The 27055-nt window shown below is 44.0% G+C and overlaps 2 protein-coding genes across 3 annotated transcripts in view; both read right to left on the bottom strand.

Annotated features, from left to right (window-relative positions):
* TMOD1 (tropomodulin 1) overlaps positions 1-6776 on the bottom strand; it is a 74254-nt gene extending 67478 nt beyond the window's left edge. For both annotated transcript variants that reach the window (XM_081102976.1, XM_081102977.1), the window contains exon 1: positions 6647-6776. The gene's annotated coding sequence lies outside the window, so the exon portion shown is untranslated. The remainder of the gene's footprint in view (positions 1-6646) is intronic.
* Positions 6777-10854: 4078 nt separating this feature from the next.
* The window catches only part of TDRD7 (tudor domain containing 7), a 60678-nt gene continuing 44477 nt past the window's right edge, over positions 10855-27055 (bottom strand). The window contains exons 13-17 of the mRNA XM_081102974.1: positions 24246-24380; positions 21687-21797; positions 17202-17704; positions 13909-14069; positions 10855-12581 (exon numbers count right to left, since the gene is read on the bottom strand). Of these exons, the coding sequence (XP_080959100.1) occupies positions 12361-12581; positions 13909-14069; positions 17202-17704; positions 21687-21797; positions 24246-24380 (1131 nt within the window). The 3' untranslated portion in view covers positions 10855-12360. The remainder of the gene's footprint in view (positions 12582-13908; positions 14070-17201; positions 17705-21686; positions 21798-24245; positions 24381-27055) is intronic.

Below are 27055 nucleotides of genomic sequence, written 5' to 3'. Positions count from 1 at the left end.
AAAAACTTGTGGAGCTCACCCCTGTTCTTGTCCATTTTACAAGCACAAACTTTATCACCTTGCCTCATACATTTATGAAGAGTGGTCTTATATTTTCTAAAAAACCCATGTGAAAATTAGCACTAACAATGCCAAAAGGCTAATAGCAAATCGGGGAAAAAATATTTGCTGCACATTGAACAAAGGGTTAATTTGTTTAATAGACAAAGATATAGATAGATGATAGACAGATAGACAGATAGATGAAAGAAAGAAAGAAAGAAAGAAAGAAAGAAAGAAAGAAAGAAAGAAAGAAAACAGCCCAGCAGAAATTTAGGAAGAGGAAAGGAACAGGCAATTCACATAAGAATACAAATGGCTAATAATCCTATCAACAGATTCGAAGCCCACTCGTAACTATAGAGAAGTCAATTGAGAAATGAGACATCAGTGCTCCTCTACGGGATTGACAAAGAGAAAAGTCCTAGGCCTTCCAGTGTTCCCAACATGTGGAGGAGACCAGCTCTCTCACGCAGAAGGGATCTACATTGGTGCACTACCCTCTGTCAAGACAAGGTAAGCCATATCTATCAAAATGCACCCACCCCTGACTCAGCAATTCCACTTCTAAAAATTTATCCCACCAGTGTACTCACTGAACAAAGGGAGGCAAGATGAATTGGCACGTGCCCCACTGCATGCCCTGCCCACCAATCACATGCCCCATCCTAGCGTTCCATCACATGTCTGACCACAGGTGGGGGCGGGGGCATGGGCTGCACCTGTTCCGTGCACCTCCCCATGTGCCTCATCATGTTCTGAGTGCCCGCATGTGCTACATTTAAAACAAACAAAGAAAAACAAAACAAAGAACAGAAAGAGACTTTGATTTTGAGTCAGGGCTTAGCGGAATTCATTTATAGACTTTAATCAGAACACTATCTAAATGCAACAGCCAAGGGAAAACGTTGGGTAACTGGCACTCATTTTGGTGCTCAAAGTATGAATGTGTATGCAGGGTGAGCATCACATTATTAGGTGTTTATTAAAGCTTATTAGGAATTGTTAAGCTTATTACTGAATAAGCTTATGAGAGCTCATTAGAAACAAGGAGTTTATTAGAAATTCAGAATCTCAGGTCCCTCCCAGGCCTACTGAGCCAGAATCTGCATTTTTAACGAGATTCTGAGTGACTCAAGCACTAGAGAAGCACTGGTATGGAACACCAGGGCTCTCATTTCTCAAGTTTACCAAACCCTGGAGAACAGTTTGTTTCTTCTGGAATACACACCCAACAGGATGACCTGGAGCAATTCTTACTGGGGTTCACTGTCCTGTCTACAAAAATGGAGTAATAAGACCCGTCCTTTCTCCTTACAGTATTACCGAGTTTCAAATGAGATAGTGGATTTGTTCTACTTATTGTGATGAGGTTGACAGGGGCTGCAGAGTCAGCGAGGGACCAGAATAGGTATGGTTTCTGCCCTCATGGGCTTGAGGGTTTGGTGGGATGGGAGAACACGTGTAGAAGCTGGTTGATGTTGTGTGACTATCATAGTTATCACAGGGCTTTCCTATGCTTACTCTTTCATTCATTCATTCAGTGGTCAGTCATTTATTAAAGTATAAAATGCACGCTGGCTGGGTGGCTCAGTTGGTTGGAGCATTGTCCCATACATCAAAAGGTTAATTTTGATTAACCTTATGGGTTTAATTTCTGGTCAAGGCACATGCCTAGGTTGTGGGTTCAATCCCTGTTAGGGATGCATATGGGAAGCAACAGATCAATGTTTCTCTCTCATACTGCTGTTTCTCTTCCTCTCTCTAAACATATCCTCTGGTAAGGATTGGAGGGAAGGGGGAAAAGAAAGGAAAGAACAAAAACCATAAAGAGCTCTGAACAGAAATAAATAAGCCATAAACTCTATCCTCAAGGAACTATTAGTCTAGTCCAGTGGTTCTCACCTTCCTAATGCCGCGACCCTTTAATACAGTTCCTCATGCTGTGGTGACCCCCAACCATAAAATTATTTTCGTTGCTACTTCATAACTGTAATTTTGCTACTGTTATGAATCGTAATGTAAATATCTGATATGCAGGATGTATTTTCATTGTTACACATTGAACATAATTAAAACACAGTGATTAATCACAAAAACAATATATAATTATATGTGTTTTCTGATGGTCTTAGGCAACCCCTGTGAAAGGGTCGTTCGACCCCGCAAAGGGGTCGCGACCCACAGGTTGAGAACCACTGGTCTAGTCAAAGATAAGGATGTAGGTGGATGATTCCACTTAGAGCACAGTATGCGGATTCTCTGAGGTCCATTCAGGGGGGCGTGGGAGCACAGATGAGGCAATAGGAGCTTGGCTTTAAAGGCTAATTACAAGTTCACCATGTTCAGAAGGGAAAGACCAGCTTTCCAGGCAGAAGGAGCAGCAGAGACAAAGGCAGCAAGGTATGAAGGGGTGTATGCTTGCACCATGAAAAGAATTTATGGCAGTGCCAAGAGATGAATTTGGAGAAGTGGTTTGGGGCCAGGTCTTAGATGATCCTGGTGTTCAATGCTAAGGGACCTGGTAGGAAATGGGGAGCCCCCAAAGGGAAGGGAACAACACAGTCATAGCTACATTTCACGAAGATCTTTTCACAGCAGCACAGAAGAAAAGACTTGAGGTGGAAAAACTTTACAGAGTCTCTGACAATGATTCGGGAGAGAGATGGTAAAGTAATGGATGGGAGTGGTGATGGGGGTATGGAAATGAATAGGAGAGATATTGAGGAAGGTAGAATTGGCAGGATTTTGACCAAAGGAATGGGGTGGCAAAGGGAAAGGTGGTTTCTGGCTGGGCGTCTGGGTGAATGGCGTTACTGTTGACCAAGAGGGGGGACACCAGAGGAGGACTGGGTGATGATGAGCCCGAGCCTGGGCCTGTTGGTGGTGAAGCGCCCTTGGGACGTTTTATTGGCTTTGTCCAATTGGCAGGAGTCACCGGAGAGAAGTCCTGCCTGGAAACATGAACTTGGGAGTTGTTAGTTTATAGGGGAGCTTGGAGCCGTAGGGTGAATGGGATTCTAGGAGGGTCTGGAGTGAAAAGAGAATAGGGCTGAGAGTGGCACCAACATTTAAGAACGGGCAAGAGAGATGAGTCCATGAAGGAGGCTGAGTGAGGCCAAGAGGCATTTCTGCTTTCCCGGTTCCCACAGGCATGGCGAGTGAACACCCAGTGGCCACAGCTCATCATCCACCAGAATCATCCCCCGGAATGCCCTGGGGTCACCACCCTAGGAGTTCCAGGGTGACAAGAGGCTCGGGCTAAGGACCTTGAGAAGGAGAGCTGAGACAGGACACAGGGACCGGGCTTGCTTCCCCTCCCTCCCTCACGTTTCTCCTCATGCACAGTAATGCCCAGCCCTTTCACAAATCTGTTTTTCTCTGAGGAAAAATCAAGAGGGTGTAAGAAAAGAGGAAATAAAAGAAATGCTTGCGTTTGTTTAGTTTTTTAGATCAGACATGAACCTAGCACTTCCTAACATCAAAGAAAACCACCCAGACATGACCAAGGTTGACTCCAATGAGCTCTTTCTTTCATTATCAATAAGAGCAAAAAGAGTCAGGTCCTGTCATGATTAACTAAAGGTGGATTTTACAAACAAAACAAAGAGAGGACATGGCCCCTGAATCAGGCTATCTGATTCCTGTTGTGCTGTAGAAACAGGCCTGTGGCTTTAAACTGGTAATGTCTCCCAGCAGCCAAATAATTGATCTATTTGGTGTTCTGGCTTTAAGCAAAAAAGTGAACTGGCCTCTTTAGAAATGTTGGCAGCTTGGCTGGTCCATTAGTAAGACCGAAAAATCAAAACATTAACTGGAAAAGGCCATTATGACTGGGCTAAGCAGGAGTCATCAATAGATGATGTCATTTCAGAAATAAGCAAGCCAATGTCACGAGGCCCCTGGGCAGAGTCAAACCACCCTTCACGGCCCATCAGCACCCCCTCTGCAGACACTGAAGTCTTCCGAGGGGAATCGGAGCCGGACACGAATGGGCCTCATGTTCCCCTTCCTTTGCTCAGCTTCATTCTAGAGCCGGTGACACTCAGCAGGTGATTAAGGAAGGTCCTCAGTCCTCCCATGTGCATCCCCCTTCGATTCTCTTTTCCCCCTCTTCCTCTCTCCTGGCCCTTCTGTCTCTTCTCACACCCTCATCCCAGGAACACCTGCCTCTCCTCTGTGCCCTGTCTCCATCTCCTAATGCCTTCCCTCTCCCTTCCTTTCTCACCCAAGCTTTTAGAAAGAGTAGCAGGCTGTCTCCACCTCTTCAGCTCCCCTTAGCTTCTGCCTCTTCCCCTCACTAACACTCATAATATTACTGCAGGTGCCGAGCACTGGGCTGAGGGCTTTCCCTGCATCATCACCCTTTATTCCCACAGCAACCCCTCTGAAATGGGTGCTATCATTAACCCATTGTACAGAGGAGAACACTGGGATCAGATGGACAGGCAGGCGCACTAGCCCCTGGAAGGCAGTAGCAGATCCCACTTTTTAAGCCCCTGCAATGCCTTGGCCAAAGTCACCCATGACTCCCTGCCAGTGGCCCCTTCTCAGTCCTCATCTCCGCTGTCCTAGTGCAGCAGCTGGTACTGCCAACCCCTCTCCTACCTTGGCTCTTGGGAAGCCACTTTCTCCCACGCTTTCCTCCTCTTCACAGAGTGGGTCCCCCAGAATGCATCCCGGCACTTCACTCTTTTCCTGTTAAAACGTCTCCCAGGAAACTCCAAGCCCCTTTGATTCCAAGTCCACTAGAGACCATCTTGCCCACCTCCTCATTGCTCATGGTCAGTCTGAGTGAGTGGCAGAGCTGGGGCCGGAGCCAGTGTCCTAACCTCCAGGCAAGTCCACTTTTCCTGGCTCAGAGCTGCCACCACCTACTCCCTGTTTTTGTTTGTTTTTTGTTTTTGTGGGGTTTTTGCTGAGCAGTAGCAAGCAGCCCTGCCCTGGAGGAGGGAGAAGGTGTGAGACCCTGATAAGGTGGGCGGAGGCTATTTTTAGAGGTCACTGGCTTTCCACTTAGTCTGGGAGAAACACGGGTTTGAAAGGCTGGCTCATTAAAGGGAATTAATACACTGAAGCGCAGCCTCCGCTCCTTGCTTTCACTCCCTGCCTGTTTGCTGTGCGGCCGGAACCGATGAGATCCTTACTACCTGTCCCCATTTCCCCTTAATTCGACCTGTGAGGCTCTGGGGAGACACTAGAGGAAATATACAACAAAGTAAAATAGGAACAAAAATGAAACTTCGGGATGAGGGTGCTATGGCCTGAGCAAAGAAAAGTCCTGGACAGCAGCAGATCAAAGAAGAGGGGGCACTGGTGGGGTGCTCACTGACCCCCAACACCTGCCTCAGCAGCAGAGGGGTCAGGAAAGGAATGAGAAAGGCTGGTGGGGACCGCAAACCTCCTGGCGGGCCCAACCGCGCGTGACCTTGAGCAGGGGGCTCTGCGGCCCTTCACGAACAAAATGGCTGTCGCCCTGGGAGAATCTAGATGGGGATTTTTGGGGTGCTCCCGCTGAGGCCCAGGACTAGGCTAGGGTCTAGTTCTGTGACTGGGGTGCAGACGTGCTTGGGCCAGGTCATCTCCAAAACTCTGAGAGGCCAAGACCCGGGTCCTAACAGCAGAAGGAGGGGGGGCAGGGCGGGGGGTGCCTGCCCCCCTTGGAGACGCATCGTAATCACGGCAACTGAGGCTAGGGCCTGCCCAGTCCTTTGGTCTGAAGCTCTTGGAGTGACAGGCTGCTTTGCGAAAGGGGTGGCTGTTACCCCGCACGATGCCGTCATCACCGCGGGGCGCCCTTCTCCGGCGGATGCACGGCCCAGCCTAGCTACCCCGAGGGTCCCCGAATCCGACCGCCAGATTCCCGGCCTCCGAACCCCTGCGCCCTGTGCCCCAGCGTCCCGGGCAGGAGCCGGTGAACAGGTTGGGGGAGCGCCGTGGTCAAGAGCATGTCCTGCTACTCTCACGGCCCAGGCTCCTCGCTTCACCAAACCCCGCCCCTGCAAATGGGGAAACTGAGTCCCCGAGAACGGAGAGGGCTCGCCAACGGTGCCCAAGAGTTGGCGACAACCAGGGCGCTCCTGCCTCCAGGCTCCTTCCCGGGCCACCTAGGCGCGCGCATCGTGGCGCTTTAAACCTCTTCGTCTCCCGCAGTTGGGGAAACTTTTCCTGCCACAAACAGGCGCAGCCCGAGCCCGCATTCCACGCCCGCCCAAGCCCCCTCTCGCACCCCAAACTGTCGGGAGCTGGAGGGGGGGCGCACGTCGGCACGGGCACCTGGAGCCCAACAGGGAAGGCCCCCGAGCCCGGCGCGGCTCTCCGCTCCCGGTTCAGACGCGGCGCCGCGGCGCAGGGAGGAGGGCGCCCGGGCGGGGCCACCCGCGCCGGCGGAGCGGACCGGGGCGTCGGGCTCCGGACCCCCGGCCCCGGGCTCCCCAGCCCCGAGGCAACCCGAGGCGGCAGCTATTTATAGAGGGAGCCACGCTCAGTCCCTCTTGGCGGCGGCGGCGACAGCTGAATATTTTGCCCAGATATGGCTGGGGCCCCGGCGCGGGGGGCAGGGAGCCCCGCGGGCGCGAGGGGGACCCTGGCCGGGTGGGGGGCTTACCGGGCCGTAGAGCCGCGGGGGAGGGCGCGGGCGCGGGCGCGGGCGGCGGCTGGCGGGCAGCGGGCGAGCGGAGCGCGGGGCTGGACGAGCTCCGGTGCGGCCGCGGGCGGGCGGGCGGGCGGGCGCTATGCTCGGGGGTGGAAGCAGGGGCGGGCCGGCTCCGCGCAGTCACCGCGCCCCGCCCCGCCGCCGCCCTCTCCCTCCTTATCTCTCCCTCCACTCGGGGGCGCCGGGCCCGGGGAGCGACACCCCCGCGGGCGGCGCTGGCAGGGGCCGCCGCTTGGAGGCTTGGCTCGCGGGTGCAGGGCACTCCTGAGTCTCGGGCTCCCACTTGTCCCAGGAGTTAACGTGAAGGTACAGCATCGGGAAAAGGTGGGCGGATTCTCGGTCCTGCGGGTCTAGGAAGGTCCTTGGATGGTGCAAAGCCGGCTAACCAGCTGCTGCACCTTCACCTCCTCCGACTGAAGCAACGACCGCCGCCTGACTAGCGGCCCAGCGACAGCGCTCCTTTCCTGGACGCGTAGTTCCAAAGCGCCCAGAGGATGTCTCTGTACTGAGAGAACGGGGGTCCCAAATGACGAGGTAAAAGAACCACAGCAAAACAAGCCCCACGTTCTTAAGAGGCTAACATGTTTTCCAGAACAAACCGCTGAAACCCAACACACTTTAGGTGTTTTAAGTTTAAAATGGCTCACAAACAATTTGTATGGACAGAAGGTAAGATCTCTTTGGGTTATGATGGGAAAGTGTGTGGAACAAATAGCAGTAATCCTGGGGTAGGATTGCCAATGAGAAACACTGTTTAATCTCATCTTCCCCTAAAATGTACCTCTGCATTACAAAACCCATAAAGCTGTAAGAGAATGCTCTTTGCAAGAGATATATTTTTAAATAAAGCAATGACTTAACATTCCAGATGTTTTAAAAAACCCTTTTGTTGTGGAATCTAACATGTGCATACAACCCAGGTGGGCAGGTTGAAGAATTTCTGTCTCTGAGAACACCTGTTGCAACCACCACTCGATCAGGAAACAGCATTGCCAACAAGCCCAGAAGCCAACTTGTGGCCTTCCCTGCACCACTCGCTCCTAACGAGGATTACTTTCTTGACTCACAGTAATCACCTCCCTGCTTCCCTCTTCCCTCCACATTTGGCTTCATTTGCTCAATTCTATGTTGAGAAATTGTGTTGTTTCCTGTGGCTGTAGTTTCCTCTCATTGCTGGAGAGCAGTGGTTCTCAACCTTGGCTGCACATTAGCATCACCTGGGAATCTTTTTAAAATCCTGATTTCTGGGCCTCATCCTCCGGAAATTCTGTTTCTTTGTTATGGGGTGGGGCCACAACATTAGTGACAAAGAAACAGAATTTCTGGAGGATGAGGCCCAGAAATCAGGATTTTAAAAAGATTCCCAGGTGATTCTACTGTGCAGCCAGGGTTGAGAACTGCTACTGTAGAGGGATGTATACCCCACGCTAAATGCATTTCATTCTTCATGAACGTTTAGGTTGCTTGCAGGTTTTGGCTATTACAGATAGTGCTGCTGGGAACATCCTTTACCGGTACTCTCCTTCTGCACAAGTCCATGCAGCAGCCACACTTGGAATTAACAAAAGTGGAAACATTCCTCCCATTTCTGGTACATGAGTTGTGGTATCTCATTGAGGTTTGAATTTGCATTTCCCTGTGTCCTACTGGGTTGAGCACCTCTTCATGCTTACTGGCCAGTGGTTTTTCTCTTTTGTGAAGTATTTTGTTCAAAAGTATTGCCCATTTTGTTTCTGGATAACCTTTTGTTTATTGAAAATGTTCAATATATTTTCCCACTACATATATAGAGGGTGGGGCCACAGTTGGTTTACAGTTGTTCATATGGAAAATAATACAATCCTATATAATAGAGGTAATATGCAAATTAACCCTCGCTCCATCACACCATCATAAGATGGCTGTGCCTACAGCGGAGGCAGGGTTCCCATAACGAGTTGTAATGAGCAATCAGCAGGGACCTGATTCTGCGTGGAGCTGGGCCAGGGTGGGACCTGAAGTTGTGTCCCCCACCCAGTGGGGCTTGACAGGGGGGCTCAGGCTGTGCCCCCTGCCCTGGGCTGGGGGATCTGAGGCTGTATCCCCCACCCCGTCACTGGGCTGGGGGATCTGAGGGTGCACCACAGGACCTGAGGCTTCAGCCCCTGACCGGTGGGGCTGGCCGGATCTGAGTCTCACGCAATTTCAAGGTGTACGTGGGTGGGCAGGGACTTGACTCTGGGTCCCACGGCGTGTTCCAGAGTCTGACAGAAGGAAGGTTTTCATATACATTTTACTAATTTTCTTTCATCTCTGACACTTCTATTATAGAAAAAAGGCAAATAGCAATATTAAAATATTTCCTCTAATTAATTCCCTTTTAAGGTGCACAAATTCATGCACTGGGGCACTAGTAATTAATAAATCCTATATAATAAAAGAGAAACATGCAAATTAACCATCACTCTGTCACTCCGCCACTCTGCTACACCCACCAGCCAATCAGAGCGACTATGCAAATTAATCCAACAAAGATGGTGGTTAATTTGAATATGCAGGTGCAGAGCAAAGACTGAAGATGACTGAAGATGGTGGTGGCCACGGAGCTGAAGCGAGCAGGAGGCTTGGGTTGCTCCTGATGACGGAGGAAGCCAAGCTTCCCACCGGCCCTGGACTCCACTCAAGGAGTGGCTGGGGGCCTGGGGCGACCCAGGCTTCCAGCCCGCCCTGGGCTTCGCTCAAGGAGGGGCTGGGGAAAAAAGGAGGGGCTGGGAGCAGCCGGAATGGAGAAGCCAAGCCTCACTGCTGTAGCCGAACCAAAGGCCTGGGTCCTGGGTGCCGCAGGAAAACCGGTGCCGGCAGCCAGGGGAAGGAAGGCCTATTGCGCGAATCTTTGTGCAACGGGCCACTAGTAATAATATAAAAGTAAAATCTGCTTCTCGTACTCACAACTGTAAACTGACTTTGGCCCCCACCTGTACAGTATATATTCCTCCACTCTGCTTTGCCTTTTCACCTTCATAATAATGTCTTTGATGAACAGATGTTATTCGTTTCAGTACAGTCTAGTCCAGGGGTGGGCAAACTTTTTGACTCGAGGGCCACAATGGGTTCTTAAACTGGACCGGAGGGCCAGAACAAAAGCATGGATGGAGTGTTTGTGTGAACTAATATAAATTCAAAGTAAACATCATTACATAAAAGGGTACGGTCTTTTATTTCAATAGTTTTATTCATTTCAAACGGGCCGGATCTGGCCCGCGGGCCGTAGTTTGCCCACGGCTGGTCTTGTCTATCAACTTTTCCTTCACTGTTAGCATCTTGTGTGTCCTGTTTGAGACATCTTTCCTACTCCTAGATTATAAAGGTATTTTCCTATGTTATCTTCCTACATTAACCTTTCACACTTAGGTTTCAAATCCACCTGGAATTGACTTTGGAATATGGTGTGAGGTAGAGGTCAAGTTTCATTTGTCTGTCAAATTGTCCTAGCACATGATTAATTTCTTCAGTTACATCAACAACACAATTAATTGCTTTATTTTAAAAAGTAATGGTCACACTTCTAAAGTCAGGGAAATAGAAACCACCTCTTCATTATCTGTAGATAATTTGAGAATTTTAGTTTATTTTTGTAGGAAAAGAAACCATTATAAAAAAAAACATTTATACTACTTTATTTCACTTACACATTTATGTCAGACTTTTTTAGATTATCATAAATAATTACTTAAATCACTGGCATAAGCATTCCTGAATTTTGAATCACTTTTATTATAAATGTTAAATATACATTTTAAAAAGCTAGAAAGATAATTTTAATGCTTTATACAAAGAACTTAAAACACCTGGTCTTTAACTTCTTTCTGTTCTTTCTTTCCCTAAATTTCCTCACACAAAAAATAAGCAAATGACTTCAAGTGTTTTACCTTCAGCCTGGTGTTCTCCCTGAAATCCACTCCATATCTCCAATAGTTTGTGCATATCTTTACCCAGAGGCCTATTAGCTTAAACTCAGTATGTTCAAAACCAAAATTTTAAGCTTCCCAGTCACACTGAGTAATGGTCACCATCCTAGCCTCTCAGACCTTAAGACTTGGCAAAACTTTTTTTTTCCTTTCTTTCCCGGCATCACTCTTTGACACCTCTTTTTCCTTATTTTCTATATTCAAGATGTCAGTACTAGTCATTCTAACTAAGAACTTCAAAAAGCCTTTAATATTTTTTCTTTAGTCCCATTGCTCCACGTTAGCCAGGGCCTCCCCTCCTCATCTTTAGGCCACTGCTAAGGCCTCCAACCTGTCCCTCTGTCAATCCATCCTGCCTACTCCTTAGCAAGCACACCCATTACATGTGCCTGATGCAGGCAAGATAGCATTCTGTGTGCTGTGGAGGATGCAGACAGTGGTGCGCTGGAGTCCACTGTACCGGCTGCAAGAGCCGCTTGGGTGCATCTCCCACCAACTCCACGCTCAGTGATGTCACACTGTCAGCTGGAACTGAACAACGGATGGAGTATTTACAACACAGGAGTCATCACACTTTGCAGATCAAGGTTCACCAACCACACCCAATAGAACTAGTCGTCAAACATTTACCTGCACATCACTGCTCGAGAATACCAGTAACCCTGGATGAACATGCATGGGGTTCGGGGACCATATAAAGGTCCAGTGTGACTGGCATGGGGAATGGTGGACAATGAGGTTGGGTAGGGAGATGGTAGAAGGCCTGGGTCGTCAGTCTGGACTCCCTGCCAGTGGTTGGCAAACTCGTTAGTCAACAGAGCCAAATATGAACAGTACAACGATTGAAATTTCTTTTGAGAGCCAAATTTTTTAAACTTAAACTATATAGGTAGGTACATTGTTATTAACTTAATTAGGGTACTCCTAAGGCAGTGATGGCGAACCTTTTGAGCTCGGCGTGTCAACATTTTGAAAAACCCCAACTTAACTCTGGTGCCGTGTCACATATAGAAATTTTTTGATATTTGCAACCATAGTAAAACAAAGATTTATATTTTTGATATTTATTTTATATATTTAAATGCCATTTAACAAAGAAAAATCAACCAAAAAAATGAGTTCGCGTGTCACCTCTGACACGCGTGTCATAGGTTCGCCATCACTGTCCTAAGGCTTAGGAAGAGCCACACTCAAGGGGCCTGACCATGGCCCTGGGCAATGAGAAGCCATTCAAGGCTGTGGGGAGGGGCATACTGGTGAGCCTGGCTGCACTCCTGCAGCACCACTAGCAATGCTGGTGTGCTAAACACTCGGGATAGTCTTCACAGGGTCTGGCGACTTTGGGACACCAGGGTAGAGTTAGGTCACAAAATTCTCAGTCTAACTGGAGAAGAACCCAGCACTGCAAGGAAGCCAACATGAATAGAAAGGGAACGCTTCATCTTAAGATCATAAAGCCTAGAAATTAGGAGGTAGTCAGTTTTTATATTGATAAACATTTTAATCTAATATTATAGTAATAACTCAAGTGCAATTTTTTTTTGAAAATTCAACTCTGTTAAATACTACTTATTAAATAGTTTTCACCAAACATAACATATTCTTTTCAATCCCCACAGCAGTCAGAGCCATGTAGCAGAGATAAGATTTTTTTTAAACCTACTACATTTTGTTATTGCTAGAAAATCTGAGTTAGTTGTGGAGGTCTCAGAGCAGCGATTAATTAATTTTTGAAAGCTCTACCAAATATTCTGACATATAATCATGAATCCAGATATCCGTGTCTGGCAGGGATGTGTCCACTAAATAGACCACCACTTTCTGGTCCCAAGGGTTAGCACTTTCTATCACCGTCTGCACCAGTGCCACCAGAGGTTTCTTCTCCACATGATTCCGAAACACCATGGAAGCCTCCTCAGACCACTGGCTGCACTTCACTCCTAGGAGAAAGAGCAGAGCAGCGAGGGGTGAAATGAGCCTTCCCCTGCCCCGCTATAATGGAAAACTACTTAGTCAATTCCAGAGTCGCTTAAACATCCCCGGCTGGACTTGCCTAGCTGAAGAACAGTTGCAGAACCGTCTTGAAGCGGTCCAGCTTGTAGTTTTCTGTTCTAAATGGGTTACTTCTGTGGACCTTTTTCTACAGACACAGCTTTATTTGAGGTGTAATGCTGTGTTACAAAATGAAGTTATAATAACTACTGCACATTTCCCTACATAAAGTACATGCAGATTTAAACCGATAATAGACACAAATAGGGGGAATAAAATATCAATGATACCAATAACATTTCTCTTATTTATAGATTTTTTCCTGATGAATGAGATATAGTAAAAAAGCATTCATATACTAATTTTTCAAAATTTTATTATACACAACATTAGGGCAAAAGCACCAGATTGAACATCTGGAGACTCAGTTGCCATTTCCAGCTCTTCCTCTATCAAGTGGTCTGATTTTGGGCAAATCAGTTTATTTTCCAGGCCTTGGTTTACTTACAAAATAAACTGGTTGGATCAGATGAAATTTAAGTCCCATGCATTTCTAAATCCCCATGACTTTTTTTGTTTTGTTAGTCCTCACCTGAGGATATTTTTTCCATTGATTTTTAGAGAGAGTGGATGGGGAAGAGGAAGGGGAGGAAGGGAGGGAGAGAGAAAGAAAGAGAGAGAGAGACATTGATGTGAAAGAGACACATCCATTGGTTGCCTCCTGCATAAGACCCCACCAGGGCCGGGGATCGAGCCTGTAATCCAGGTACATGCTCTTGACAGGGAATCAAACCTGTAACCCAATGGTGCGTGGGCTGACACCCTAAACACTGGCCAGGACGTCGCTGGTTTTTTCTTAATGCTACAATAAAAGTATAAAGAACCTAAACATCTGACAATAGGGAAATAATGATCAAACAGAATATTTTGCAGCTATTAAAATCATTATTAAGACCATCAAACAGCCGCCCCCAAATTAGGGGGGAAATGCTAAGTGAAAAAAGCAGATTGTAATATTGTACCTGTACTAAGATTATAGCTTTAGAAATAAACTCATACATGAAACCAGCGACAGAAAGGAATGTGGAAAAACAGAAACAGCAGGTGTAGTTGGAAGGCAGGACTGTGAGAGATCATTAAAAACTATTTCCATTATGGTCGGGAAGTTGTTTGGGCTAAAAAAAAGTTACCTCAATAGGCCAATGACTCTGTACTCAGGACAAAATGACAATATAAACAATGTTGGGGAATGAGTTCAAATTCCACAGAAATTACCTGCTAGTTGAGCCGTGACTGCTTGGAATGGCAGCTTTCGGAACATGTCCACTAGGGGCTGTACTTTTCTGATGTTGACTAACTCGTGCTTGCCATAGTCCAGCTCGTACACGGACACCAGTCCATTGGTCAGGATTCCCTTTAATAGCACCCTGTGCCACCTAGGTGTGCAAAGGATTGAAAAGGAAGAAGAAACATACAAAATCAACACCTGCTTTAGTTAAGGATAACATTTTATAATAAAAAGAAAAATATGAATGATGATAATCGAAACATAAAACTATACTATCATAGATGTTTTTAAAGAGCTTGCTTCTTCTTTTTCCAAAGGTTACTATTCTTGGCTTTATCACTGGCTTGTTTGGTGGAATTCTCTCACTCCAACAACCTTTCTCAGGCCTCATGAAGCTAAAGGAGAAGGAGACAATCTACTGACACCACTAAGCAGAATGAAACAAATGCCACGGAGGGTGATCGGGACAAGGCTGGTAGATCCCTTCATTCTGTCGGGGAGACAAGGATGGCCACACGTTGGGAGCAAGCCACACGTGTGGAAGACGGGAAGAGGGAGGCAAGCAGGACCAGGCCAGGCCGAAGACACGCAAGAGAAGAAAAGCACAGAGGACACCACAGGGCATGGTGTGTTGGATGGAGCAAACACTACAGGTGGGACGTGGGGAGGGATGGAAGATAAAGTCAGGCTGGGAAGGGAGGTGGGGAAGAGATTACAAAAAATAATGTAAAGTTGACAATTTTAATTATGCCAAGTAAATGCATTGAGAAACAAAGAAATCTAACCTATTGCTTAAAGAGTCTGGAAAGGGTAGGAGAATATGGGGGAAGATCCAGTGTTCAAGGTGCCAGAAATTTACACAAATATACTTTTCCCCTCTGGGCCTTTTCTCATTAAAATGAGAAAAACCTAGACCTCCAAGTTCAGGAATGAAGGACCATGCTAAAGTCCTAGAGTCTTGCTCAGATGATTCCACTGAGGTGAGGATGGTGGTTCATAATGTCTGAAAGGCAAGTCTCTGCTCCTGCACAGTGGGCGTCAGGGCCTGCCTCAGGGGGCAGACCTGGGCAACCTCTGAAACATGTATCAAGTACGAGCCCCGTGAACAGCAAGCACCTCACTGCAGCACTGCTGGGCGGGGCCAGGCTGGACCCACTCCCCAGCAGCGTGCACCTCATGGGAAATGGGCACAGGAAACCTGCACAGGTGCCGTACGGGTGAACTGCAGTAAGAAGGCTACAGAAAGGCTTCTTCAGCTCTGATGGGGCACTGCTGGGGGAAAGCCCATAAACCTTCAGATTAGGCCAAAGCACAGCACGCAAAAATCCATGAGTTGCAGAGACAACAGGGACACAAAAAGGTACCATAATAAGTACCTAAGAGCTTTGCGGGCCAGACTGCTGAGCTGGAGTCCCACCTGAGCTGGGCCATTTTCCAGTTGTGTTACCCTGGGCTCTTTGTTTATTCTCTGAGCCTGTTATCTCATGGGTAATATTTAATTTTAATTCATTTGCAGGAATAATATATACAAAGCACTTAGCACTTTATGTACTTAACCTTTTAGGCACCCTGCAAATGGTAGCCATTATAATTATTATTAAAATGAAGATAAGCTGTGTAAATATAAGAACTTCAGAGAAAATTAAAGAGAACTTTTCATATATGGAAATGCCAGCTTGGTGCATGCTGCTAATTTATTTAAGTGCAAAAGGAGATTAAAATATTTGGTTTCAGCCAATAGCAATGTCTTTAAATTGTACAGGGCAAATGGTGGTATCTGTGCTGTTAGTCTGTAAGTAAGAGGTGCAGAGAAGTGAGGAGAGAGCCATCAGAGAAGTTAAGTGTTGAACTTTTACTCAGCTTCCAACTTTCAAAATAATAGCTTAAGTAAAGGCTAGATTTCCAATTTCAGTGCAAGGCTGCTTGTGAATCTCCTGGGGAATCTGTTAAAAACACGGATTGTGGGGTGGAACCTGGAATCAGCGATTCTGATTCAGGGTGTCTGGAGTGAAGAAGGAGAATCTCCATTGTTAATAGGTTTTCCAGGTTATTCTTAGCCGAGATAGATTTGGAAACCACTGTTATAAAAACAATGCATCCAAAATTCCTACTTCTTACCTTACTTGGAAACAAGGTGTATTAAATAGTCCTGGGTTGTAAGCAAGATAGAAACTCTAAACATTTACATTGTTTCAGTTCATAAAGTAAAAAAATCAGGGCATCTGTTCTTATCTATAAGACACCCCTTGCTTATCTGGGGGACAGATTAATTGGTTGAAGCCCAAGAGTCCTGGGGTAGAGCTGTTGGGCACATGGGGTGAGGGGATCGGAGTTTAAGGTCCCATACTACAGGTCTCCTCCACACAACCCTTGCCTCCAAGTAGAACCCCCCACTAATTATCATTAATCTGCCCCTCAGATAACAAGTAACAGTAATTGACTTTGACTGTTATTAAATTATCCTGCAAAGAATTCTGAGGCAAATTTATACCAACATTGTTTCCATTGTTCTGAATTAAACATATTTATGCTTATTGTTATCAATAACTTGACACAGTAAAAATGCTTTTTGGAAGATAAGAAACTTGCAACATGTTAGTTGAATGCTTTTCAGAATGAGTTACTATACTTTTCACTTTTAAGAGTGAAAATGTGGGAGAAAAAAACCTACATAACAAAAGAGAATGATAAATTATGATTTCTCTGTATGATGGACTATTTACTCAGCCATTAAAAATGTTTATGAAGAAATTTTATTACATGAAAAACTGTTCACAGGATTGTCAGGTAAAAGAGTAAATACAAAATTATACATAATAATAATAATCCAGCTGTATAAGTATGTAGAGTAAAAACTAGAAGAATTCCATAAGTAATTGAAGAAATACATAAGTAGTGTCTGGTTGACTAATTTTCATTTTGTATACTTTTTTGTGTTTTTAAAATTTTCTACAATAAATATGTTATTTAAAAAATTAAAAGGTTATTCAATAAAAGTATTTTCTGAATAAACAAATATATTTTCTAATAGAAAAGTAGAAAAAACATTTAAACCGTCACTTCAGATATGTTTAGGTTTTAATAGGAATATGATCACTAGATTTTTAGATAAATGATGTCATTTTAAATATTAGAAAATTGCATAATTCATTAGTCTCATTTCACATTCGAAACTCCCAGTCATGCTGTTCAAAGTCCCCCTGCAGGGATTAAGGACTCTTGTTATCACTCTACACATTTCTCTTAGAAACAGAATAAAACGCTTTGTCCAGGGACCTACTTATTTTCCACTTTGGCGGCGTACACTTGGTCTTTCTCCACTGCCACACGGCGCTCCTCAGACACACTGTAGTACAGGATCATCTCCTCCATCAGAACCTCCAGCTTATGGATCTCTTGCCACCGCTGGATGACAAAGTAGCCCGGGTGGCAGGCCACAGGCACGTACACATCCATGTGTTCTCCTGGCTTTGCCAAGTGCACAGGAGGCGGCAGCTGCTCCATGGAGAAAGCGCTGATGTGATCCACCACGGGCTTTTTGCTGACTTCCACGAGGCTCTTTCTGATATTCTCCCCGGAGCTGCTCGCAGCAATGGTGTGCCCGCCTCTGCTGTTGGGAGAGCCAGCGTCACTGGCGAGGGCACTCAGAAACACGTCCTTCTGATGCTTCCACAAGTCTGCGTTCGTAATCTGGCGGTTAATGCTGCGGTGAGGATCAGGGAAGTTCTTAGGAGTAAATAAATAAACGTGGTTGACCCCTCTGGTTTCATCCACTTTTGTAACCTTTGAAAAACATAAAAAACCAATTCAAGAAATCCAAGTTTACACTGAACTCCGAGAGGTGGTTATAATATTAACGTTAAATATTAAAGCACAGTATTTTGCAAAAAAATCTCCACCCCAACTTGCTCAAAGCCATTTTATTTAAGGTCAGACAAATTATCTATCACATCTGTAGCAATGGATAAGCTCTTAAGTAGTCTAGCAACCAGCAACAAGCTTATGGAAGTGAAAAATGTTCTAACTTCCACATGTGCTCATCACTCAACTTCAATAATAATAAATAATCACAGCAATGGCAGAGCATCCAGCAAGCATTCTGCTTAAGGCTGGTGTCCTCTCACACTGGAGGGAGGAAAAAGCTTTGACATTCGCCATACACTCCAGGACCTCTGGTCTAAACTCCTTATTTGGTCCTAATATCTGGCCTCAGCCCTCCCCGCTCCCCAGTTACTTGAGGGAAGAGGGACCTTGGGAGTGAGAGAGGAGGGAAGCTCCGGGCCAGAGGGGCAGGCTGCACCTTTGCCCAGGAGACCTTTGACTACCTTGCTACCTCTTCCTGTCAGTGGAGTGAGTGTCTGCCTGGGAACACCAGACACTGAAAATGGGCTGTACTGCTAGGTGACTGTTCAAGTCTTCTCATCAGCTCCTCTGGCTTATCTTAGAAATGACAAACATGAGTGGAGAACCAAGATGGCGGCATAGGTTAACGCCGGAGTTTGCTGCTTTGAACAACTACTTCAAAAGTGAAACCAAAAAATGGAAGGGACATCACCCAGAACCACAGGAACGCTGGCTGAGTGGAAGTCCTACAACTAGGAGGAAAGAGAAACGCATACGGACACTCAGAGGAGGCGCAGTGCTGAAGTCAAATTCTGAGGTGCGCAGTGCGCGGAGCGGGCTGGCGGCAGAGGGCGCGGTTGGCGTTTTCAATAGGGAGGGAGTCGCAGACTCTGAGCTCCAGATACAGGCGAGTCTTTAGGGACCCAGACTCAAACGGGAGAAGCAGGACTGTCTGGCTTCGGTCAGAGCGAGTGCAGCTTTCTCTCCGAGGTTTGCAGCCATTGCTGGGACTCAGAGAGGCAGAGCCCCTGGGGACAGGACCGAGAGCCGCCATAACTGCTCTCTCCGGCCCACCCTGTTGATCCTGTGCGACCCACCCCGCCCAAGCCCTGCACAGAGGCATTTGCCGGATAGCCTCAGGCAAAGGCCAGATTAGCACCTCCCTAGAGGACAGAAGTTCTCTCACTGCAGACACAGCAGATTCTCATAGCCACTTGGCCTGGAGGTCAAACCCTCCCTGGTATTAGCTACAACAATCAAGGTTTAACTATAAGACTGCGCACAAAGACCACTAGGGGGTGCACCAAGGAAGCATAACAAAATGCGGAGACAAACAAACAGGACAAAATTGTCAATGGAAGATATAGAGTTCAGAACCACACTTTTAAGGTCTCTCAAGAACTGTTTAGAAGCCGCCGATAAACTTAATGAGATCTACAAGAAAACTAATGAGACCCTCGATCTTATATTGGGGAACCACCTAGAAATTAAGCATACACGGACTGAAATAACGAATATTATACAGACTCCTGACAGCAGACCAGAGGAGCGCAAGAATCAAGTCAATGATTTGAAATGCGAGGAAGCAAAAAACACCCAACCGGAAAAGCAAAATGAAAAAAGAATCCAAAAATGCGAGGATAGTGTAAGGAGCCTCTGGGACAGCTTCAAGTGTACCAACATCAGAATTATAGGGGTGCCAGAAGATTCGAGAGCGCAAGATATTGAAAACCTATTTGAAGAAATAATGACAGAAAACTTTCCCCACCTGGTGAAAGAAATGGACTTACAGGTCCAAGAAGCGCGGAGAATCCCAAACAAAAGGAATCCAAAGAGGACCACACCAAGACACATCATAATTAAAATGCCAAGAGCAAAAGACAAAGAGAGAATCTTAAAAACAGCAAGAAAAAGAAACTCAGTTACCTACAAGGGAATACCCATATGACTGTCAGCTGATTTCTCAACAGAAACTTTGCAGGCCAGAAGGGAGTGGCAAGAAATATTCAAAGTGATGAATACCAAGAACCTACAACCAAGATTACTTTATCCAGCAAAGCTATCATTCAGAATTGAAGGTCAGATAAAGTGCTTCACAGATAAGGAAAAGCTAAAGGAGTTCATCACCACCAAACCAGGATTATATGAAATGCTGAAAGGTATCCTTTAAGAAGAGGAAGAGGAAGAAAAAGGTAAAGATACAAATTATGAACAACAAATATGCATCTATCAACAAGTGAATCTAAGAATCAAGTGAATAAATAATCTGATGAACAGAATGAACTGGTGATTATAATAGAATCAGGGACATAGAAAGGGAATGGACTGACTATTCTTGCGGGGGAAAGGGGTGTGGGAGATGCGGGAAGAGACTGGACAAAAATCGTGGACCTATGGATGAGGACAGTGGGTGGGGAGTGAGGGCGGAGGGTGGGGCGGGAACTAGGAGGAGGGGAGTTATGGGGGGGGGGGGGAAGAGGAACAAATGTAATAATCTGAACAATAAAAATTTAATTAAAAGAAAAAAGAAAAGAAAAAAAAAGAAATGACAAACATGAGATACTTCTAGCCACATCTAGTTTTTAACACATCAGGCCAGGAGTGAAAGGCGGAGACCAGGCCTGAAGACAGGGAGACACCTGCAAGGCAATCCTGCTGCAGTGATTTACTTAAAATTGTTTTTTTTCCCCCCCTGGCAAGATGAATCTACTTAAATTCACCATCTGGAGTGCTAACAAGGTACTGACTGCTAATTCATTTTGATACTTATGATACAGAAGTACCGTTTCAAAAATCAACCATTAAAATATTTTTATTGAGTAGCCAATGCTCTGAATTTAGGAGCTGAAAAAGTAGCTGAGAAAACAATATTCATTATCCTGTGAAAATTAAAGAATATAAAATGATACATAATTAAGTGAGGAACTGCACATTATAAACCTGAAAGGAGTATGAAGAGAGAAAAATCAGTGTGAGCTAGAATAATTTAGAAATCTTCATGAAAGTATTTCTCAAGGACATTTCATTATTAAATTTTCATATAAAATGACAACACAATTTGCATTAGTTAAAACAGAGAAATATCATTTTGCATTTCTATTCTTGGAAATATGAGCAATGTTTTTGATATGAAGGTGCAAAAGTATAAAAAAAACCCAAACTAAATAAATCAAGCAGTTGAAGCAAACTTTAGGAAAAGAGGCAAAAAACAGGCTTATAAGCAAATAATTTGTTTATAATCTATTAGAAAAAAAGAAATAGAGGATTTAAATGATTTTTAGAAACATTTATCAAGACATATATGGTGGTCCCTCTGTTGGGGATTTAATTCCTTATCCCAGTACAAAATAGGAGCAGAGAACCATGTCTGCTACCTTGATAATAACGGGAAAATTATATAAAGGGTTTTAAAATAGTATTGGAGATACAGAGTAAGTTTATTTTAAAAAATTTATCTTTATTGTTAAAAGTATTACAGATGTCTCCCCCCCTCCCCCCATTAACCCCTCTAACGTGGCCACTCCTCAGAATAAGTTCTTACATAAAAATTAAATCTGAGCCCTAACCATTTGGCTCAGTGGATAAAGTGTCGTCCTGTAGACTGAAGGGTCCCAGGTTCGATTCCTGTCAAGGGCACATGCCCCAGTTGCAGACTAGATCCCCAGTAGGGGGCGTGCAGGAGGCAGCCAATCAATGATTCTCTTTCATCACTGATGTTTCTATCTCTCCCTCTCCCTTCCTCTCTGAAATCAATAAGAATATATTTTTAAAAATTAAACCATGAAATATCTTTTCACTACACATGTAACCAATCTCAGGTGTGAAAGCATCAGTTTACAGTATTCTTTCACACACAAACAAATGAGCCCTTCTGGCTGACAGCTCCCTTTCTAAATGTATCGAGTCCAATAAGATAACTAACCTTAATGCTACAGTCCGAGCAATTCAAAACAGAATCTCTTAACCAAAGCACAGCATCCGGCGTCCACATGCCAACAGATTGTGGAACATCTGCTAAACAGCACCTGATGGCCTGAAAAAGAAAACATGATGGAAAAGCAAGCACACTACCTTAAAATAGGTACTTGTGAGTAACGTCAATATTATTTTCCTACAAGTCAGATGTTGCCAAGATAGAAAGCAAGCACAGCAATAGCTAATAATGACAATCACAGTGCTCAGGCTGGAGCACCTGCTTTCTTCCTGGCTCTGTTTATATTATACTATTATCTTTACTCCTATTACCAGTCAACGCTCATACCAGGCACTTCACCTTCTTCTCACCCTGCAATACTTCTCTGCTTGACAGGCCAACGTTGTGACCCTATTATACAGATGGCGAAACAGATGTGGAGAGACTATCAGATCACAAAACCGAGAAGACAGGATTGGGACTTATGTCTAGGTCTTCCCTCTAAACCCAACTAAAAAAAAAAATGAAGTGTCATTTGGATGGAAACTGAGTCCTGTTGGAAAAATCTTCTTGGAGGCTCATGTGCTTCGTTCAGCATTTCCTGAGCACTCGTGGGTGCCGGGCAGTTCTGCTCACCTTTGGGAGGAGGTTGTAATGAGAATGAAGAAAAACTGAGACCCATCGATAGCTAAAAGCCTCCGTTCCCACAATCCTTTCGCCTTCCCCCACCTCTGCACAAGCTTTTGTAGAATGGCTGCAGCAGGTGGGAGTAAAAGGTGACCTCAGGGACCCCTGCAGTCTCATGGGAGCCGTTGAACTGATGGAGGCAATTCTGTGAGGGGAACGAAACCTACTTCCTGGATTCCTTCTTTCCGCCCTGGGCGACGTCCTCCCTGCCATACCCTCTTCCTTCAGGTCTGAGTCTCTCAACGTGGCCCCTGGATGAGGTCACACACTCTCCACCTGCAGGGGCCAGGCAGGTGATGAGGGAGTGAGGCGGCCAGGGGGGCCAGCATACTGGCCCTCGGGGGAGAATGCCACCTGCCAAGCTCCACAGAGTACTGTCCCATAAAGGAGAACACTCAATATTGTCCGATTTTCTAGTTTGTCAAGTGTGAAATTATCTGATTTTTAAATTCTGGCAACCAATTCACATTTTAAAACACTAAGAGCCAAGAGGCCAAGCCCAATATTCATGAGTCAGCTTTGGCCAACAGGCCATTAGTTTGCTGCTCTGACTTAGGCCTTTTGGGGAGACGCTGTCAGCCAGAGGCTTGGCCTCACTGGCTTTTAAAGTCCCCCCAACTTCACATCTATTAAACAGCGAATTTGGATAAGATTAATAGAAAAAGTTGTCATGGCTTTTAATGCTGTAGCTAAAGAAGGTCTTTGTGACATTCAGGCAGTCAGAAACAGTGGGATGGAGCCCCCATCTCCTTCCCCTCCGTAAGGCTGGCCCTGGTGGATGTTCTAACAAGGGGTATAGAGGCCAGAGGTGCTATCAAGGGAAAGTAGCACTTAAAAGTCTAACAATTTTCAAAATTATGGCGGAGCAACAATAAAAGTGATTTTGAAAACTGGCTTGATCCCAAGTTAAACAGCTGCTCTGTAATAGTCATTTTAGAAAAGGTAGTGGTAACTGGAGTGAGAGAAATAAAAGCCATGCTGGTTATGAACAAGTGCTTTTTATTCACTGAGCTTTGATGGTATAAGATAACTTCTTGCACATATAAGTCAAGCAGCCTTTTAAAATTACAGAATGTCGAACAATTTTATTTTCAAAAAAGATTAATTTTTATACAAAATCCTCTACCTCTCCTAAAGATAGGAAATAGCCCAGTCAGCCTGGCTCAGTGCTAGCGTTGACCTATGAACCAGGAGGTCACGGTTCAATTCCTGGTTCTGACATGTCCAAGTTGCGGGCTCAATCCCCATCATGCAAGAGGTAGCCAATGATTCTTTTTCATCATTAATGTTTCTAACTCTCTCCCCCTTTCCCTTCCTCTCTGAAATCAATAAAAATATATTAAAAAAAAAACTAAACTAAAGGTAGGACATAGTTCTAAACAATTTAAATTAATTCAAAATTCAATTTTTTTTTATCAATAGAGGAGAAACAGGCTGAGGTTAATCTTTTTGCTAAAACCTATGGGGGAAACATCATATAAGAAAATGTTAAATATAAACATATTTCCATAGATAATGTGTTCTAATCAAAGAACTCTGGAAGTAATTATTTACATACAATACCTTAAAGCTGTGTAGAAGTTGGCACTGACTAAATTATTAAAATGGTACCTCTAACTGGACAACATACCCCAATGATGGAAAATACTTGAAAACAAACATCAAACAATGTTCTATAAGTCTGACTGGTATTCTTGTCTAAGACAGCTGAATTTTATATCTGGAAACGAGTGAACAACCACATTTGGATCATTTCCAATTCTGTTACAAACTCAGATTTCAATCATTATGAAGATCAAAACTGACTGGGCATTCACAACATGATTACAAACACATTCAAGTCTCTTCCAGCAAACCTCCTGAGCTTGTAACACACAGTACCTGAGATGGTATCGAAACCATTTCTCGTAGAAACCGAGAGGGAATTTCCCTGAGCTCAGATACTTTTACGGATGTCACGGTGCCGGAGTCCAGGAATTGAACATCCAGAGTCCGGCTGCTGTGAACGTTCATGATCTGCAATGAGACAAGTTGGCTCATTAATGAGCACATCGCAAAGGTCAGAACGGTTCCGTGCCATGACATTTTGTTCAACTCTAAACTGCATGTAAAAGCAACACAGACTTCCGTTACCAAATTATCTCTTACTTTAAAAAGCACTTACATGTATTCTTTTAGAGTAGATTGGATTTCAATATCTTGTTGTTAATTTATTTAGTCAGTACCAATCACTAAACTAGTAATAATCAGTAAAATTAACAAATATAGTAATATTTACTATATTTTCAATTCTAGGACACTACTGACTATAAAACAATTTGACACATTATGTATTGCTGATTATAAGATGCAGTCTGCTCTCCACAATCTTAAAATGTGAGAAAAAAGCGATTGTGTCTTAGCAATGCGGAAATAAAGAATAGAGGTAATTCAAAGTCCAAATTTTACTTTTAGCAAGTAAATGCTATATATTTTTAAACCATAAATGGTATTTTGTAGCTTTGTCAGAAAACCCAATGATAATTATCTTCATTTGCTCTAACTAAAAATTTGAAACTCAGAAAGTCATAGAGAGGTAAAATAAGTCCAAATTAGTGATTCAAAAATGGGAAAATTACACATTAAATCAAGGCAACAGTTGATTTATAAGATACTAGGTGAATCTTTAAATGCCCATAATTTCCCTTACTAAGTCATTGTGACATTTGGCATCATTGAATACACTGGCCAAATGCAGCCCCATGAGGGTGGTCATCTGGGTGGGACTTATGCCCACAGCTGCGCTAACTGCCGCCACAGGAACGGTGGTGCCTTCAACACAGTGACCACCATGAACAACTGAACCAGTCTTGGCATGGAAGTCAGGTTTCCCAGAAGCAAAGCCTGTTCCACTGCCCCAGAGAATACTTCATTAATACAATGTTTAAATCTCTTAAGATATGATAAACACAAACAGTACAATGAGGCAGCCTTCTAAAATGTATTTATTCAAACATATACACTGAGTATTTATATTAGTAGGAATGGTATATATTGAATACTTATTATATCCAGGCATAATTAGGCCACAGAGATATACTTTCACATCTTAAAGAGTTCCTAGTCTCATAAGAGATAACACGAACATATAATCATAAAATAATGTAGTACAGGCAATAATAAAGTTAGAATCTATGAGAACATAGAGGATGGGCACCTGACCCAGACAGGAAGTAGATGTTAGAGCAAGCTTTCAGGAGGAGAAAATGCCTAGAATTGGCATTTCACATATATCCTATAGGTGAATAATATATACATATATATTCTATAGGTTATAATTATCCTTTTAACCTTTTATCCGTGCTTTTACAAAAAATTGATTTACAAAAATTAGAACATATGATACTGTAGAAAGTGAACGCAGACCACTCAGGATGTGTTTAGAGGAAGAATAATGGCAGGGAGATGGACAGCCACGAAATGAAGCTGACTGGATGTATAGAGTAAGTTAAAAATGCATAGGTACTCAAATTGATGTGTCAAGAGCAAATATATCATTTAAACACATGATCTGCTTTTCATTAATCAATTTTCCTTCCTTAACTTTCTATGTGCATCACTAAAAGAATAAACACTTTTGCTATCTCAAAGATATTCAATACACAATTTGATAGTAATAAAAATAGTACTAGATATTATTCTAAAGATTTGAGCATATGCTGAAAAGTTATTTTTACCAAATAGGCATAGCCTGAAGAAACTGAAGTTGAGAGATACTCTACAAAATTTTGCTGCCCTTTAAAAGGCCATGAACAACAAAGACAGAGCAACTGCCAGTTGGAGAAAACTGAGAGGACATGACAACTAAATACAACTTGGGATCCTGGGCCAGACAAAGGGCATTTGAGGGATAATCTGGGAAATGTCAGGAAGTTCTGAAGTGGAGTTAATACTATTGTGTCAGTGTTAATTTCCTGGTTTTGATATTGGTTATATGCAAGATGATAACATTTGGAGATGGTCAGTAAGAGGCATATAGGAACTCTGAACTATTTCTGCAATTCTTTAAAAGTCTAAAATTATTTCAAAATAAAAGTTTAAAGAAATTAGTATTTGTGCATTTATATATTATACACTAAACATCACAAACTTTCAAATTCAAATAATGCCATGTTCTTCTTAATGAGTCATGTTTTTGAAGTTTATAGCTAAGCACAAAACTCTTGTTCCTATAACCCCAGACCTCAGCCTTCTGACACACATTCACATTAATGACAAGAATTACTTCAAAATCGCTGCATTCGTTAAAGTAGACATGACCAAGTTTTACTGAAATAAAGGGAAAATCAGTATAATTTAGTTTCAATATGTTGCTTACACAGTATTAAAAATCAATAGAGCAATGGTTCTTACCTTCTTAGGGTTAGTTTCTTTGAGAATCTTACAAAAATTATAGATATTTTCCCCCAAGATACATAATACACACACACACACACACACACACACACACACACAATTTCCAAGAACCATGAAAGTAGAGGTCTCCACACCTAGATTAAGAACCTCTGTAACAAAGGAAAAACAGAGAAAATAAAATAAAGCCCAACTTTTCAATTTTAACAATTGGGAAAATTAGCTATGTTTAAAAAAAGACACAAAGAAAGGAAAGAAACAGTAACCACAAAAATAGAAAATCCATCTTTGAAAAACAT

The sequence above is a fragment of the Myotis nattereri genome, assembly GCF_964212035.1.
Source record: "Myotis nattereri genome assembly, chromosome: 12".
NCBI lineage: Eukaryota > Metazoa > Chordata > Mammalia > Chiroptera > Vespertilionidae > Myotis > Myotis nattereri.
This window is presented reverse-complemented; position numbering and strand designations above follow the sequence as displayed.